This window comes from Camellia sinensis, chromosome 2, assembly GCF_055761805.1.
Source record: "Camellia sinensis isolate YWXY chromosome 2, ASM5576180v1, whole genome shotgun sequence".
Taxonomy (NCBI): domain Eukaryota; kingdom Viridiplantae; phylum Streptophyta; class Magnoliopsida; order Ericales; family Theaceae; genus Camellia; species Camellia sinensis.
Window position 1 is genome coordinate 19422690 of NC_138962.1, and position 17119 is coordinate 19439808.

Consider the following 17119-nt stretch of genomic DNA (forward strand, 5'->3'; position numbering starts at 1 on the left):
TTCGAATACAGGCATGCAATGCAGAATTCACAAATAAATTGTTAAACCGATTCAATTGAAATTGGATCTATCATATCCCCAGACTCTAAATAGAGAAGGTCATCACAAACACCCAAATCCTATATGCGCATACATATGAGAGCTGCTTTCAACAGAAAAGGTGTTTCAACAGAATTTTAATGTAAGAGCAGAGAACATGCATGTAAGTATATAAGTCATCAAAAAAGTGCTTAAACTGTTGTGGAACACAGGAATCATCTCAAAAAATGTCCCAACTTGCAGGACCCAATCATCTCAGCAGGAATGTCTCCACTACAAACTGAAATTGCAGGACCCAATTTGTTGTCAATGCTGCAGAGAGAGAAACACAAGTCTGGTCCAGAGGCAACAACAGTGAAGTCAGGCCCTCAAACAGAATGTAGTAATAGATCAACAACAGAGCCAGATTTTGGAAAAAGAATGTAGTAATTCATCAACATTTCCAGCAGATTTACAAACTTTCCCTGATTTCAACTATATTGTACTCATGTCTGCTACTTTTCAACAGCATTATCCTTGACTTTAAATAAAGTTTCAACATCACAGCTGGCAATGTTGTATCAATACAAATCAAACAGAATAATGATTAGTCTTAGTATTCATTGGTAATTAATACGTAACATCTTTTACACATCTAATGTGGGACTTAACATAATAAGTTCTAATCTCAAAAACTAATTGAAAAGTTCAATAAACAAATCAAACATGTCTATAATGTACATCATTCATTCCCGGTGTGCATGCATTAGAACCAAAAATTTGAGTTGGTGCACTCATCAAACTTCCCGGTGTGCCTCTTATTAACTCTGATGGGGTAACAGATGTGCCTCCAATAGCATTTACCGCCTATGATAATTGAAGTTAAAAAGTAGATGTTACAAAAATAAAATTTAAAATGAAAACAAGCAATTCATATAAGGTCGTCTTATCAATACGTACCGGTACATACATACTATTTTCCATGCCACCCACATAAGGATAATACAATGCATAAGCTTGAGCTTGAGCTTCAAATCGAAGCTCCTTAGCAGCCTACATTTTCGCAAGAATGATTAATGATTGAATTGCTATAATGTAAAAAACAAAAATAAATAACAAGTTCAATTGAATATACACTTTACCTTTGCTTTTGTTTGTTTTTTTGCCGTTGCCTTGAACCGATTGACTATTTGATCTACTTTGGCAACCTTTCGTTTTGTAATTGGACGGCCTCTTCGCCGAGCAACCAAAGGACTAATCACCTTCCTTGTAGTAAACACAATTGCAGAACTGGTGGCAATCAGACTTTTTGTACAAGATGGTATGAAAGTAGTACAAGCTTGTAAATTACTCCCATCACCAGATTCATCTTTCATGACTCTATCCTTAATTTGATCCAACCCAACGTCTATCATTTTAATTTTCCCATCACAGTTACTAGCAAGTTGTAAAATGCCAGTCAATTTCTTGTTCATTCTCTCATAACAACTTGCATTGAAATCACCTCCAAAGTCACTGTATGTGGTTTTAATGGATGTGTACTCTCGAACCAAATCTTTTCTCCACTGTGGCAGAATGTATTTGTTTGGCACCTCATTTATGCACCTTCTCACAAGCACAGCGAGTGAGTAAGCACACACAATGCCTCTAAACTCAAACAACCGACACATACATTGAACTTCACATTCGATTGAATTAAAATATACAACAAAGTCCACATGCTTCATCTTCTCACAAACTACCATCGCTTCTTGGACATTATATGTACAAATTGATCCCTCCTCTTTGACAATCACCGCCTGACAGTAAACTAATCTCTTCAACTCTCCTTGAACTTCTTTGAATTTTGCATTAGTGTATGCTTGCTGAAATTGCTTCTCAAAGCCATGTATAGTTAGGTAATCAAACAATTTGTGTCGAGACTTGAAGTCTGATTTCTTCTCTTTCTCTACCTTGCTTCTCAATGTATTGCCATATTGTTCAACAAATTGTTTTAATGTAGTCTTCGGGTTGACATATCCATCAAAAAATGCATTCATGCTTTCACTTCGTTGTGTAGTTGACATGCCAACCCAAAATATGTCTTTAACATATACAAGAACCCATCGATGCCGCTCATCATATAGTACCCCCAACCAGTCATTATCATAAAGATTGAATCTTGTAAGCATCTGTTCCCATTGATTCTCAAATTCATCTCTTGTCAAACAGTCATAAATTGCATTTTGCATAGCCAACTTTATGCGCTCATACTCAGCATATCCTTTCAACTTCTCTAAGATTTTCTTCATTATATGCCATAAGCACTATCGATGTCGAGCCTGTGGAAATACAATATCTATAGCATTTTGCATAGCTCTGCACTGATCAGTTATGATAGCTTTTGGAAGACGATTTGACATGCAACTTAACCACGACTTAAATAGCCAAACAAATGTGTCAGTGTCTTCACTAGATAACAATCCACACCCAAGTAAAATGGACTGTCCATGGTGATTAACTCCTACAAATGGAGCACATGACATGTCATATTTGTTGGTCAGATAAGTCTTGTCAAATGAAACAACGTCTCCAAATGCTTCATAAGTAGCCCGACTCCTTGCATTAGCCCAAAACAAGTTTCTAATGCGACACTCGTCATCAACATCAATCACATAAAAGAATTTCTCACTATGTGGTTGCATTCTCATATAATAACTTTGAAGTGATTGGGCATCACCTTCCCCAAGCCTCAATCTTCTAGCTCTATCAATGTAATTCCTTGCATCTCGCTCATCAAATGTCAATGACTCGTACCCCCCCTCCCCCCCGCTTCAACAACCATTGAATGATAGTTCCTAGACACCCCAATCCCCGCTTCATCATTAATTTCTAATCGTCTCTTCATAGGAGTAAGAATTTTCTTATTCATTGCAAAATGACGTGAATCAGTGGGAATCAAATCATGATTATGCTCAAGGTTAACTGTGGTTAACATATATCTCCCATCCTTTTGTAGACTACCTTGTACCCTTGCTTTGCAACCAATTTTTGTTGACAAAGATGGCTTCAAAGGGTTCACTTTTGATTTTTTTTTCCTCTCCCCCGCTCGAGAACATTCAATTGCAAAGTTTTTTAATTGCTCATCATCTCCAAAATGTTGTGCTCTACAAGCTATAGAAAATCCAACATGCTTAGCATATTTTCCATAAAATGTGTACACTTCTTCCTTTGAGCTAAAATACATACCCTTCTTAGGTTCTTCAACTTGTTCACCCTCATTTACTGAAGGATTGTTACCACCATTTGAATCAACCTCCATTCTTCCACTTTGAAAAATGAAATTGAAATAGAATGATTTTAGAATGATTTCAATACAACAGATCATTAAATTGTCCAAATAACCCAAACATCACTGAAAATTTGCCATTTTTCTGCTATGCAGATCATAGAACAAATTAGAATGAATATATTATTTCTGATATGCAGATCATAGAACAAATTAGTGTTGCCACACTGAACAAATTAGTGTTCTCCAAGCCTCAATCTGCTATGCAGATCACAAAACAAGTAAGCTATACAGATCATAGTATTTGACAGAGTGTACTATTTCTGATAACTTTGTTTCAGAAAATCAGTGTTGCCACACTGAACAAATTATTTCTGAAAATCAGTGTTAAATGTATAATGTTGTGAGGCTACAGAACAAATTAGTTCTGTTATACTTCTACTGTATAATACAGAACAAATCAGTGTTGCCATACTTCTACAGAACAAATCAGTGTTGAATGCATAATGTTGTGAGGCTACAGAACAAATTATTTCTGTTATACTTCTACTCTATAATACAGAACAAATCAGTGTTGCCATACTTCTACAGAACAAATCAGTGTTGAATGTATAATGTTGTGAGGCTACAGAACAAATTATTTCTGTTATACTTCTACTCTACAATACAGAACAAATCAGTGTTGCCATACTTCTACAGAACAAATCAGTATTGAATGTATAATGTTGTGAGGCTATAGAACCAATTATTTTTGTTATACTTCTACTGTGTAATATAGAACAAATCAGTGTTGCCATACTTCTACTGTCTCTCTAATGTGTTCACACTCGGCATTGCAGACATACACAGAGATTGCTAAATGTATGTATGTATGTATGAAAGCGAGAGAGACATAGAGATAGAATGGGGGAAAAATATTACCTGACAAAATGCGATCAAAGATTAGGAGACCGAGAGATTGATGATGAATGGCGGGTAGACGGACTAGGGACGAATTAGAAGAGCGAGAGATATAGACGAAGCGGATATGGCCGTCGATTTCTGAGAAATACAGCTATGGCGGACGGAGGAGGGAAGACGGAAGACGGAAGAGGGACAGAGCTATGAGCTATGGCGGACGGAGAGGGAAGAGTGAAAGTAAACGAGGGAAGAGTGAAAGTTGGGGCGCCAATGTTTTTGTTTTTTTTGTTTTGTTTTGTTTTGTCTTTTTTTTTTCCCACAGGTGCGTGTATCACACCCATCACAGTGCAAGTATTCTTCACCATTGCTAAACCAGTTGCCACGTCAGTGGGGGTTCTAGGGGTCGAATTTGAAGGGGGTCTGAATCGGAACTGTATTTTAGAAATTATATCTCGTTCTTTTAAATTTTCAATTACATAGAAAATTATCTAGTCAATTAACAATTTTTAATGATGTCAAAAATAAATTTTGATTAACAATTCAGATAATATTATTGTCAAATAGAGGAGTAGTTAGGAATTTATTTTTTCTGTTAATTCTATTAAATAAAAAATTTTAATAATGAGATATTTGTAATTTTTAAAACTAGAAGGACAATTTGTATTTTAAATAAATTTCAGAGAGTTTATTTGTAATTTATCCAAAGAAGAAACAAAAATTCATTTTTTCTTCTTCTTATTATTATTATATGGTGGGGTGATGGGAACATGGACTTTTTTTTTTTTTTTTTGATTCATTAAATGGATATTCAGATAGACTATTTTAACATATTCATCAAGGAGTATTGTCCCTTAGCACCTAAACTTATGTCGTCGTCCGGGCCGAAGCTTAGGCCCTCACATGCTCTAGGCGCAAAAAAATATGTTTAACCCCAACAAGAAGTTATGGAGACTTGAACTCAAGCTTTGAGAGCCAGGAATTCGAAAATTTTATCCACTAAACCAACCCCCAATTGTTGATGGGTAACATGAGCTCTACTTGAAAGCAATCCTGAGTATAAATATGTATTACACAATGGTGAAATTAGAAGACTTACCACATATTTCTAGTAATAATCGCTCTACCAAATTAGCTGTTTAATATTTGTCACATCATTCAACAAACACTTGAATTGCATTTTAAAATAGGAAACATTCCCGGCGGTTTAATGCTTCATTTAAAAAAATTCAGTTTCAATGATTGCAAAATTAATTCGATTGTCAAAGCGTCACTACAAGAAAATGCATTTTTGCCGATCATTTTTAGCTACCAAAAATAATTTAGTCGCCAAAAGTCATGGAATTGGCTACCAAAAATAATATTAGTCGGCAAAAGTCAACTTTTTAGCTACTAATTTTTTTTAGTAGGATAATGTTGATTATTAGCGACTAAAAAAAATTTAGTAGCTAAAAATATTACAATTGGCGACTAAAAAAAATTTTAGTAGCTAAACATATCCAATTGGCGACTAAAAGAAAATTTAGTAGTCGTAGAGGTACCTTTAGCTACTAAATTATTTGGTAGCCGAATGAAAATAAAAAAATTAATTTTTAATCTTTGCCGACCAAAATTTTGGTCGCCAAATGTTAACTTTCGGCGGCAAAATTCCTTTTAGTCACCAAAGACCTACCTTTAGCTACTAAATTATTTGGTAGCCGAATGAAAATAAAAAAATTAATTTTTAATCTTTGCCGACCAAAATTTTGGTCGCCAAATGTTAACATTCGGCGACAAAATTCCTTTTAGTCACCAAAGACCTACCTTTAGCTACTAAATTATTTGGTAGCCGAATGAAAATAAAAAAATTAATTTTTAATCTTTGCCGACCAAAATTTTGGTCGCCAAATGTTAACTTTCGGCGACAAAATTCCTTTTAGTCGCCAAAGACCTACCTTTGGCTACTACATTTTTTGGTAGCCGAATGAAAATAAAAAAATTAATTTTTAATCTTTGCCGACCAAAATTTTGGTCGCCAAATGTTAACTTTCAGCGACAAAATTACTTTTAGTCGCCAAAGACCTACCTTTAGCTACTAAATTATTTGGTAGCCGAATGAAAATAAAAAAATTAATTTTTAATCTTTGCCAACCAAAATTGTGGTTGCCAAATGTTAAGTTTCGGCGACAAAATTCCTTTTAGTCGCCAAAGACCTACTTTTGGCTACTACATTTTTTGGTAGCTGAATGAAAATAAAAAAATTAACAAAATAGTTATTTTATTTTATTAATAACAATACCATTAGTCTCCACTTGAAAATTTGACTAAACAAAATAGTTATTTTTATTTTTATTTTTATTTTTAGGTTGTACACCCACCATCCAAAATTATTAATATCTTATTTTATTTTTTATTATCTCAAAATATTTAATTTTTAAAAAAAATTAATTATTAAAATAATATGAATTTCTTATTTTGTCCTTTTTTAAATCCATTAATAATACAAAAAGTACAATTATGACAATTGATATTTCTAAAAAAATATACTATCAAAAGGTAATTTTGAAAAATTAATATTTTTAAAATATAATAATTGTATTATAAAAAGAAATTAAATTCTGAAAATAGACTATTATTTTTAGATGGAAGAAGTTGTCGGCTTTCATTTGATGGGTTGAACACATCTTTTAATAATTGGGCCCTCACGCGAAAGGTATGCTAAAATGGGCAACTTGTTATTGGCTGTTTGTCGATAGTTTTACATTGCAAAAATTTAAAGGCATAGTTACAGGTCAGTCTGATGAATTTAATTTTTAATAATAAATTTATTATTTTTAAAAAGTACAATTAAACTATTTATACTTTTTACATCATCATATTTCAATAACACTAATAAATTAAGAATAAATCAAAATTCACAAATAAAAGACAAAATATCCCAATTATTTATCATTTTAATAAATTTTTCAATATTATTACCAGTACTAATGAAATAATCATTTTACGGACACAAAACATATATTTAAAAAGTTTTAAAAAAATTTCATTATCAAAACGAAGGCTAAGTGTGTAAAAAAAATTCACTCATGACTTATGAGTAAATAAATCTGATTAGTAAGACTTATTTTTAAATTTATACTTTCTAAATATTTCTAAATTTTGTAATTTTTTTTTCACAAACTGAGTCATAAAACTCCAATAAAGTAAAAAGTATAAACAATAAATAAAATTAAAAAATATTAATTTAACAAGCCTGATCTATTTTTCACATCTCTAAAAAAATTAGCAGCAAATATTTTCACAAAATTTTATCTTAATTTGAAATTCCCTCTCAAATTGGGGATTCCCCCCAAAATTTTGCCCTAACCCTTCTCTGTTTCTCATCTCACTCTCACACACAACTCTTTCTCATTCCTCACTACAAGAAAAGTGGGTATATGAGACGGAACTATTTGCGACGGCACACTTTGTCGCTCATCACTCTGTTTTTTTCTCTATCTCTCTATCTCTTTTCTCTATTCGTCTCTCATTCATCTCTCTCTCTCACTACCCATATTCTCTGCCACATTTACCACTACTGCAAATGCCATTCAACTACCACCACTCTTTTCTTTCTCTCTTTTACTCATCACTCTTATTTCTTTGTCTGTTTGTCTATCTGTCTGTGTGTCTTTCGTTCATCTTTCTTCTCTCTATCTCTCTCATTTGTCTTCTTTCTATGTCTCTCTCGCTCATCTCTCTTCTCTCTATCTCGCTCATCTCTTTTCTATCTCTATCTCTCTCACTCATCTCTCTTTCTATATATCTCTCTCATCTCTTGTTCTCTCTATTTTTCTATATGTCTCTCCCTATCTCTTTCTCTCTCTGTCTTTCTCTCTCTATATCTCTTTATCTCTTTATCTCTCTCTCACTTACCACTCTTCTCTCTTTCTTTCTCTCTCTGTGTCTGTTTGTCTGTCTCTCACTCTTCTCTCTCTCTCTCTCTCTCTCTCTTTCTTTCTATGTGTCTATCTATCTGTTTATCTCTCTCCCCCATTGTGTTCACATTGCTCACTTTCTCCCTCATCTCTGTGTCTCTCTGTGTCTCTCACTCATCTATCTCTTCTTTCATCTCTTTTCTCATCTCTTTTCTCTCTCTGTCTCTTTCGCTCATCTCTCTTCTCTCTATCTTTCTCTCTGTCTCTCTCGTTCATCTCTCTTCTCTTTATGTCTCTCTTGCTCATCTCTCTTCTCTCTTGCCCATCTCTCTTCTCTCTATCTCTCTCTGTCTCTCTCGTCCAGCTCTCTTCTCTCTATGTTTCTTTTCTGTCTATCACTCTCTCTCACCACCCATCTCCTCTACCACCTTCACCACTACTGCAAACACCATTCCACCACCACTATTACTTCTACTGTCGCCACTTCACCTCTACGACTACCATTACTACTACTATCACCACCACTCCATTACCACCACTACTACTACTGCTACTACTACTACCATTACCTCTCTTTCACCCCTGCCACTCCATTTACACTACCACTACCACAGCTTCACCACTAATCTCTTTCACCATCACCATCACCACCACCACCACCATCATCTCTTATCCACCACCTTCACTACTGTTGCCGCTCCTTTTCCTCTACCACAAAAAATTAGTTCATGATATTTAGTAATAAAAAAAAAGGCCGCAGAAAAATATTTTTCATTGACTACAGAAAATTAACTTTTATTTTAGTGAAAAATATTTTTCATTAAAATATATATTACCCCTACTTCTACAAAATAAAAAATAATAATATTTTTTTTCATTAAAATAAAAATGAAACAAATAAATTTTCAATCTTAATAACTAAACAAAAAAAAAATTAAAAAAAAATCATTAACTACAAAAAATATATATATTTTAACAAAAAATAAATTTATTTAATTATTTTTTATTTTTATTTTTATTTTTCATCCCCGCCCCTAAATTGATTTCCATTCCCGCTCCCCTCTTTATTTTTTTCCCATTCCCGCTTCCACACCCCCTTCCAAAAAAAAAAAAAAAAAATCCCTAATCTCAAACCCAAAAAAATCCCTAATCTCTTCTTCCCCCCCCTCTCTCTCTCTCTCTCTCTCTCGAGATCGACGGCGAGCGGCGGCAGACGAGGGCCAGCCGACAGTAGCCGAAGCGCCAGCCGAGATCAGAGACCTTTTCGACCGTTACTCCGAAAATGGAATCATGACCGTCGATCACCTTCACAGGTTCTTGATCGAGGTTGAGGGAGAAGATAAAGCCATAAAAGAAGACGCAGAGTTGATCATGGAGTCTCTCAATGAACTCAAACACCTCAATATCTTCCATCGCAAAGGTCTCCATCTCGAAGCCTTCTTTCACTACCTCTTCAGCGACTCTAATCCTCCTCTCTCTCCTTTTCCTAAGGTAATTCAAACAAAATCATTCCTAATCTTTCTCGCTTTCGTAACCGCTCGAGCCAGATCCATTTCAGAGAAATAGTATATAGTGTTTGAGTTGAGAATACATTGTCCATCTGTAAAGCTGTCCTAATCTTTCAAAAGATACCATGGGATATATCATCATACATATATCTATTGAGTATATATGTTTTTATTTTTTATTTTTTTTTTGATGTATATGGATATAGGATTTTGGAGGGGATTTGAGAAAAAATTAGAGATGATTGGGGTTCAGAAAGAGTCTTAAAGGATGAAGAGGCTCTTTGTTTAGATGCAACACATTATGGAAATGTTGCAAGGTTTATTAATCATAGGTAAGTTCAACAAAACACAGAAGCGCATATGCCCTTGTGGCTTCCTCTTAATTATTAATGTGTTTTGATCCTTGTTGGTTGTTCCTCAGTCATTAACATTTGGTTTTACTCTGAAATTATCATAACTGATGTGTATATGTATATGATGGTAAGTTTTCATTTTCATCCATTAAGTTTTCATCTACTCTTTTTTTCCCCCTCATTTGGTTGTGTTTGTTTCCTGAGAAATGTGTGATGGTGTTCGGTGTTTTGCAGATACAGGAAGTGATCCGAGGTACCAAGGACGCACTTTCTCTAGCTCAGGTTTGTTTACTCTCTCCAATGTTTGTCAAAATTTACTTACTAATTTTAGTTTTTGGTATGTGGGAAATTGAGAGATGTGAAAAGTTTTTGTTTTGTCCCTTTTAGGTCTCAAATTTGTAATTCACCAATTCATCTTCCACGAGAACATGTTCGGATTGCTGAAATCATGGCCTCGAAAATCTCAATTTTTTGATGATCATTAACAACCAATTACATGTTCCTGATTAAAATCTAATTGAACTCCAACTTAATTAAGTTATTTATTTATTTGTTTGTTTATAGCCTTGTTGCTTCTACCTAAAGTTTATTACCGGCAAATTGATTTGGGGAACATACAGACTGTGTTGAGATATGAGTTTACAATGAGTTGTGAACATGTGTTATTGTTTTAACTTCAAATGAGGTACTTTGTAAAGGTGGTTGGGAAATGGGAGTGGTGAGTTATATTATAGACCTTGTTTGTGGGCCTGAAAGTGATATTTCAGTGTTTGTATAATACTAACTTATATTAAAAGCATGTAGTGTGCATGTCTTAATTTATCCAAAACAGGTTGTATTTTTGTTCCTGTTGCTTTCTAAACTCCTCAATATGTTGAACAAGCACAATTAGGAACAGGTTGACTATTAACAATATATATTTTGCTTACTACATTAGTGTAGGTATTAGGTATATGTGGTGGTTGGTTGTGGACCTCTGGGAAGATAGCAAACACTTCAATGGCTAAGGATTGCTGGAGGTGGTGGACGAGAAGACCAAGGATTGATTGGTTTAACATGATTGTCAAAAGTCTCATTCATTATGAACTGGAGGAGAAGACCAAGGATTGCTGGAGGTGGTAGTCCCTTTTTATTGAATTTTATCTCATTCATTACAAAGTCTTGCATATAGTTGAAGGGGAGATTGAAATTGATTGATTGGTTTAACATGATTGTCAAAAGTATAGACATATCCTACTTTTATCAAACTCTCTCTTATACATTTAACCAATAGCATTTCTTGCAATATAAATTTTATAAACTAATAACAGGCTAGACAGTAGCCCTGGAAAGGACTCCTATCTTTACTTAAAATTTAGGGAAATTATAACCAAAGTAGAAACTCCTAAAAATTAAAATTCCTAACAAACATGACTTTCTATGCAAGAGCTCCTTTATTGGCTAATGATGGGCTTTAAGTGGGCTGTTTTTGGAATCCTTGTCTTTCTATCCATCTATCCTTTATTAACAGTTTGTGCCTGTTCTCAGTAGACAGAAGGAATGAGAGGAGAGAAACATGAAGGGGCATATATAATCAGTTAAAAAACTCATCTTAGGTCAAGGGCTCAAGGAACTGAAATGCATCTTTATGTAAGATGCACCTGTGCTTTATGAACTGTCTGACAGATTTGTGTAAAATGCATGTGTTCTAGGAACTTTCTGACAGATTTTCATTTATTTATTTATTATATTACCCTATTTAGGGTTGTTATGTCCATTTTTCTAATGTCAAGAAAGAATGTAGTGGGTTTTAAATAATTTATCGTTGGTGGCTTTTAGATATTGTAACTACATCTTTATATAAAAACTATTATATATATAACGTGGTAATATAAATTTATTTAATTCTTTTTCATGGATAAGATTGTTCAACATTATTACTATTTTTTTTTTTAATATGTGCCAATTCTCTCTCTCACTCCTTCCTGTTTCTTTTCCTTTCTTTTCTTTTTTTTTTCTTTTTTTAATTTTTATGAATCTCAATAGGAAAATATATGTGTGTGTGAGGGAACTGACCTTGGTTGCTCTTCACTTTTGTTTTGTGTTTTTGATAAGATATATAAGGAGTCAACAGGTACTGTTCCTGTAAACGATGCAATTTTTGGAGATCTAGTGCAGAAGGCAGAAGCAATGGCATTTCGTCGAGCTTTTGAAGGTATCTTCTTTTAGGAAAAGTAATTCCCAAAAAAGGAAATGCTAACCACCCCATCTAATGGGGTATATGTGTAAAAAGTAGATTCGAATATGTAGAAAGTGTATAAAAATATATGAATTGTGTATTGAAATTCTAACCCTTTTGACATTATATGGTCTTTAACAAAATGCCCAATGGAATCTATCTTTCATGCCATTTCCACCTTTCCTTCTGCTGGGAACAGAGCACAATTCTGAAAATGAGCACAATTCTTTCTTTTGGTTTTGTAGTTAACTGTTAACAAATGTGTGCTAGTAATGGCTGTGTAGCATGCCTTGTATTACTTAGACACGTTGCTAATTAAGTGGATGGTCCAATTTTTGTCACTTTAATGTACATGTATTTTCTAAATGGTCCCTTTGGCCATTATATTGGATTTTACTTTAATTTTTGAGTTATAACTTAGAAATTGCGCTTAATGTGTAATTTTTTTTCTTCTTGCAAATGTGAGATTTGAGCTCCCAATTTGCATAGCTATATCTACCTGAGATTGAATGAAACTTGTAGATTTGAATGTTCAAGGAACTTGTCTGATATCTCACATTGTACGTTAGACAAACAAATGAAAGTTGTAATATAAATGAATACAGGTTGTTTACAAATTTTTTTTTTTTAAAAAAAACAAAAAAAAAAATATTTGGCTACCAAATGTTTTGGTAGCCAAATAGGTAATCAAAAGTTTTGGCTACTAATAATTTAGTAGCAAAAACATAACCCAAAACATTTTTGCCACCAAATAATTAGTAGCTAAAAGATTTGAGAATGAGAGGAAGAAACTATTGGTGACTAATACTTTAGTGGCCAAAACATACCTTTTGCCGACTAAACTAAGATTAGTAGCCAAATGTGTACTTTCAGCAACCAATTATTTAGTAGCTAAAAGTGATACCTTCCCCGACCACAACAAATTAGTAGCTAAATGTGTACTTTCGGCGACCAATTATTTACTAGCTAAAAGTGATACCTTCCCCGACCACAACAAGTTAGTAGCCAAATGTGTACTTTCAGCGACTAATACTTTAGTGGCGGAAACATACCTTTTGCCGACTAAACTAAGATTAGTAGCCAAATGTGTACACTTTCAACGACTAAACAAATTTTATTCGCTAATACTATCGTCGACAGGGTAAAGGCGACGAGTTTAGCGACGAAAAATTTTGGTCGCTAAATCGTTTCGGCGACTAAATAAGTGACTTTTGGCTACCAATATTTTGGTAGCCAAAAGTGACATTTCTTGTAGTGCGTAATTTTGGTTAGTTTACATTAAATTATATTGAACAAGTGGTTAGGGCTTCATTAAAGAAGCTCAAATGACTTTGGCAATGTGCCATCCTGCTATAAGGCGATTTAGGCTAAATGCTTCATTTTAAAAAATTTAGTGACAATGATTGCAAAATTAATTCGATTTTCAAAGCGTAATTTTTGTTGGTTACATAAATTATATTGAACAAGTGGATGGGGCTTCATTAAAGAAACTCAAATGACTTTGGCAATGTGCCATCCTGCTACAAGGCGATTTAGAAAATTGTGTTTATATTTTGAATTTTGAATAAAATATAAATATATTTTTTTCGCTTTGCTTAAAATATAGATTATTTCCTATAATTTTAAAAATTATTTGAATTATTAATTAAAAAATATTTATGACATTATTAAAATTGTTAATTGACTTGATAATTTGTTAATAAAAAGAACTGTTTGCTATGCAAGTATAAATTTAAAGGGACGAGATGTCATTTTTAAAATCACAAAAGATAATTTGTATCTTAAATAAATATCATAAGATGTATTTATAATTTACTCTTGAATTCTTATAAACATTTGTAAAAGAGAAAGAAAATTGAGAAGAGACTTGTGAATTGAAAATTGACCTAAACTGTTAGCATTACCAGCGGTAATATTGAAGAAATAGGTACTTCAATGTAGGAGTAAAAAAATGGCCCGCAGCCCAGGGTGGGCCCGGCCCATTTAGGCCCGTTTGGGCCCTGGCCCAAGCCCAACTCGTGACCCTAGGCCATCATTTTGTAGCCCCGCCCATCGGCCCGCTTAAGTCCTGTTCAAGGCCCGGCCCAAAGCCTGGCTTGCCCGAGGCCCAGTGTCTTTTTTTGTGAAAAATAATAAAATTTTGATAGAAAAACTTTAAAAAAGAAAAAAAAAATCTAATTTTTTAGCCCGTAAGTCGGTCCGGTCAGGCCTGAATTCTGGCAGGAGCCCGCGAGGCCTGACATGGGCCAGGCCGGGATAGATTTACACCCCTACTTCAAGGTAATGTCTCCACTGGTTCGTTGGAATTAGACGAAAGAGAAGTGTTTGAGTGTGTAAGGTGTGTAACTTATGTACTTGTGTAAATTCTCATAAATATATATAACTACCTCACAAAATCGTATAAATTCTCACAAATATACGTAAATTGTGATTTTTAAAATTTTTATGAGTTAATTCACGTATGTTTGTGAAAACTTAAATAATTTTGTGAGGTAACTTGCATATATTTGTGAGAACTTATACAAACATATATGGTATGCATTTGCACACTTAAGAATTGCCCTAGATGGGATGGAATGGAATGTTGATCCCTTAGGTTTTACTATGGAATGGTCATTCTCTTAAAGATGATTCCATTTGCAAACACATTTGTTATTATATTTTTGGTCTAACCAAAAATAAAAATAAATATTTTAATAGAATGATCATTCCATTTCATTTCAATGAACCGAACACAGTAATACTCATGCATTTTGGGTTGTGGATTTGTACTCCCAGTAAATGTAGGTGATTCTATTTATACCAAAATAATAACTCAATACGCTTAAGTAAAATTTTAAAAATTTGATTTCTATTATATCGTAATGTAAATTTATGAAGAAGAACAATACATATTAAATCTTAAAACAAAATATTATTTTTTTCTCATGGTTCCTCCTAATTACTTATATGTATTTTAAATATTCAAATCTCTTTATCTTTTTCTCCAAATTTTAATTATTTTTTCTTCAAATTCGTTTTCATTTCAAAACTCCAATCAAATCAACTTTCTCACTTTGGAAAAGTGGTTTGGAAACTGTTAATGTAAATTGTGTAAATGTAAATTACCACTACCACTCACTCCACCTACCACCTCCACTACCACCTACACCTACTCCTCACCTACTCCCAAATCCTCTCCTATATAATAGGAATCCTTGTAATATACATATACACAAATCAATAAATAATACAATCATATATACAATTCTCTATTTACATTGATTTCTTACATGGTATCAGAGCTAGGTTAAGAACCTAATAATTTTGTTTCACCGGCGGGCGGCAACCTCGCCTTGGCCACCCGCCGGACAAACCCAAATTTCCCTAATTTCTTCTTCAATGGCAGATTCTTCAACAACACTTTCACCACCGCAACACCAGATCCGATCACAACCGTTGGATCCCACTTTTCCTCTCATCAATCAAAACCAGTGGCCTCCTGTGCCATTGCCCGAGTTAGCCAAGTCAGAGCCAACACGCACCCACGCGCCGCCCATGGCACGAGCTCCTCAGCAGCCGGAAAGATGATGATGCAAAAGTTTACTCTCAAATTGTCCTTGGATCTCATCCACCTTACTCTCAAAGATGATGATCTCAGCCGTGGCATCTTCTATTCATGATGGATGAGACTGAGACACACGTCGGCGCCGTCGGATTAGGATCCGACGGTCGGATCTTCGTCGGCGTCAACCTTGAGTTCCCTGGTCTCTTCCTCCACCACTCCGTCCCCGCCGAGCAATTTCTCGTGACCAACCTCGTCGTACACGACAGACAGAAACCCCCTCCTAATTTTCTCTTTTCCCAAACGCGATTAACAAATTTAGAGCATCTCTCTCATATCTGCAAATATGAGCAAGGGACCAGGACTTTTCTCTGATATTGGCAAGAAAGCCAAAGATCTGCTGACGAAGGACTATGTCTCCGATCAGAAAATCACCGTCTCGACTTACAGTGACACCGGTGTGGCCATCACATCAACTGCAGTGAAGAAAGGGGGACTCTCTACTGGGGATGTGGGAGCACAATACAAATTCAAGAACACTCTAATTGATGTCAAAGTTGATACGGAAGCAAATATCTCAACAATCTTTTTTTTTAATCAATCCACTATCTCTCTCTCTGGTCCCTTTTTCTCTCTCTACTCAAGGATCCACCACTTTGTCCACTTTCCAACCCCTTCCTTCACCTTTTGCACTCCACTCACCATATATCTACCGATTCAGGGACAAAGCCTATATATCTTTTATTATTATAATATATTACCCACACTATTATCCTTCACTCACCCTATATCTACTGATTTATCAATATATATATAATGATTTTTTCACAAACCTTTCTTTTATTTTATTTTTATTTTTTCTATCTTTCTTTTTCATCAATATTTCAATATTCTCCAACTCAGTTGGTGAGTATCATCTTTTTTCCATTCTCTTATTATTTATTTTATTTTATTTTTATTCCAATACCAAAAAAAAAAAAAAAAAAATTCCATTCACAACCAACTCGTTTTCATTCCACAAACTTGTCATTTCTTCATACCGGGATCAACCCCGATCACCATTTTACACCAAAAAAAAAAAACAACAACCAACACCACAACCACCACAGGCGGGCTTTTTCTTCTCTACTCTGCCGCCGGTCTCTTCTTCTTGCCTCCGTCCTGGCCGGCCCTTGACGGTGTTGCCTCCGTGTTTCCCACTCCACTGGGCATGATCACTACTCCCTGCTCCTCCACTGCAGCATATGGCGGCCCTCCAAATCGGAACATCACGGTGGCCTTCCGCTTCAGCTCCTTGTTTTCCGCCTTTAGCACACTTATCTCTGCTCGCGCATCCTTATACATGCGTTGGAGCAGAGCCAGCTGGGAGTTTAACTGCTGCACCTCATTTGCCCTACTCTGCAGCCGGTTCGACAAG

At 34.6% G+C, this 17119-nt stretch overlaps 1 protein-coding gene and 1 long non-coding RNA gene across 2 annotated transcripts; one reads left to right on the forward strand and one right to left on the reverse strand.

Moving 5' to 3' along the window:
- Positions 1-446: 446 nt before the first annotated feature.
- On the reverse strand, positions 447-4419 carry LOC114320689 (protein FAR-RED IMPAIRED RESPONSE 1). Its single transcript, XM_082913869.1, has 3 exons — positions 1161-4419; positions 979-1071; positions 447-885 (listed from the first exon to the last, which is right to left on the reverse strand). Exons 1-3 carry the CDS (start codon positions 2307-2309, stop codon positions 739-741), a joined length of 1389 nt encoding a protein of 462 aa, XP_082769995.1. The 5' UTR covers positions 2310-4419; the 3' UTR covers positions 447-738.
- Positions 4420-9819: 5400 nt separating this feature from the next.
- Positions 9820-11039, forward strand: LOC145819502 (uncharacterized). The gene is made up of 3 exons (XR_014360251.1): positions 9820-9919; positions 10175-10222; positions 10878-11039. It is a non-coding gene; the product is annotated as an uncharacterized LOC145819502 (long non-coding RNA).
- The last annotated feature ends 6080 nt before the right edge of the window (positions 11040-17119 follow it).

Coding starts and splice junctions, on each gene's coding strand:
- LOC114320689 (XM_082913869.1), bottom strand. CDS start 2,309: ATGAAGAAAATCTTAGAGAAGTTGAAAGGATATGCTGAGTATGAGCGC. Junction 1,072..1,160: donor AAAAACAAACAAAAGCAAAG/GTAAAGTGTATA, acceptor GCGAAAATGTAG/GCTGCTAAGGAGCTTCGATT. Junction 886..978: donor AAAATAGTATGTATGTACCG/GTACGTATTGAT, acceptor CAATTATCATAG/GCGGTAAATGCTATTGGAGG.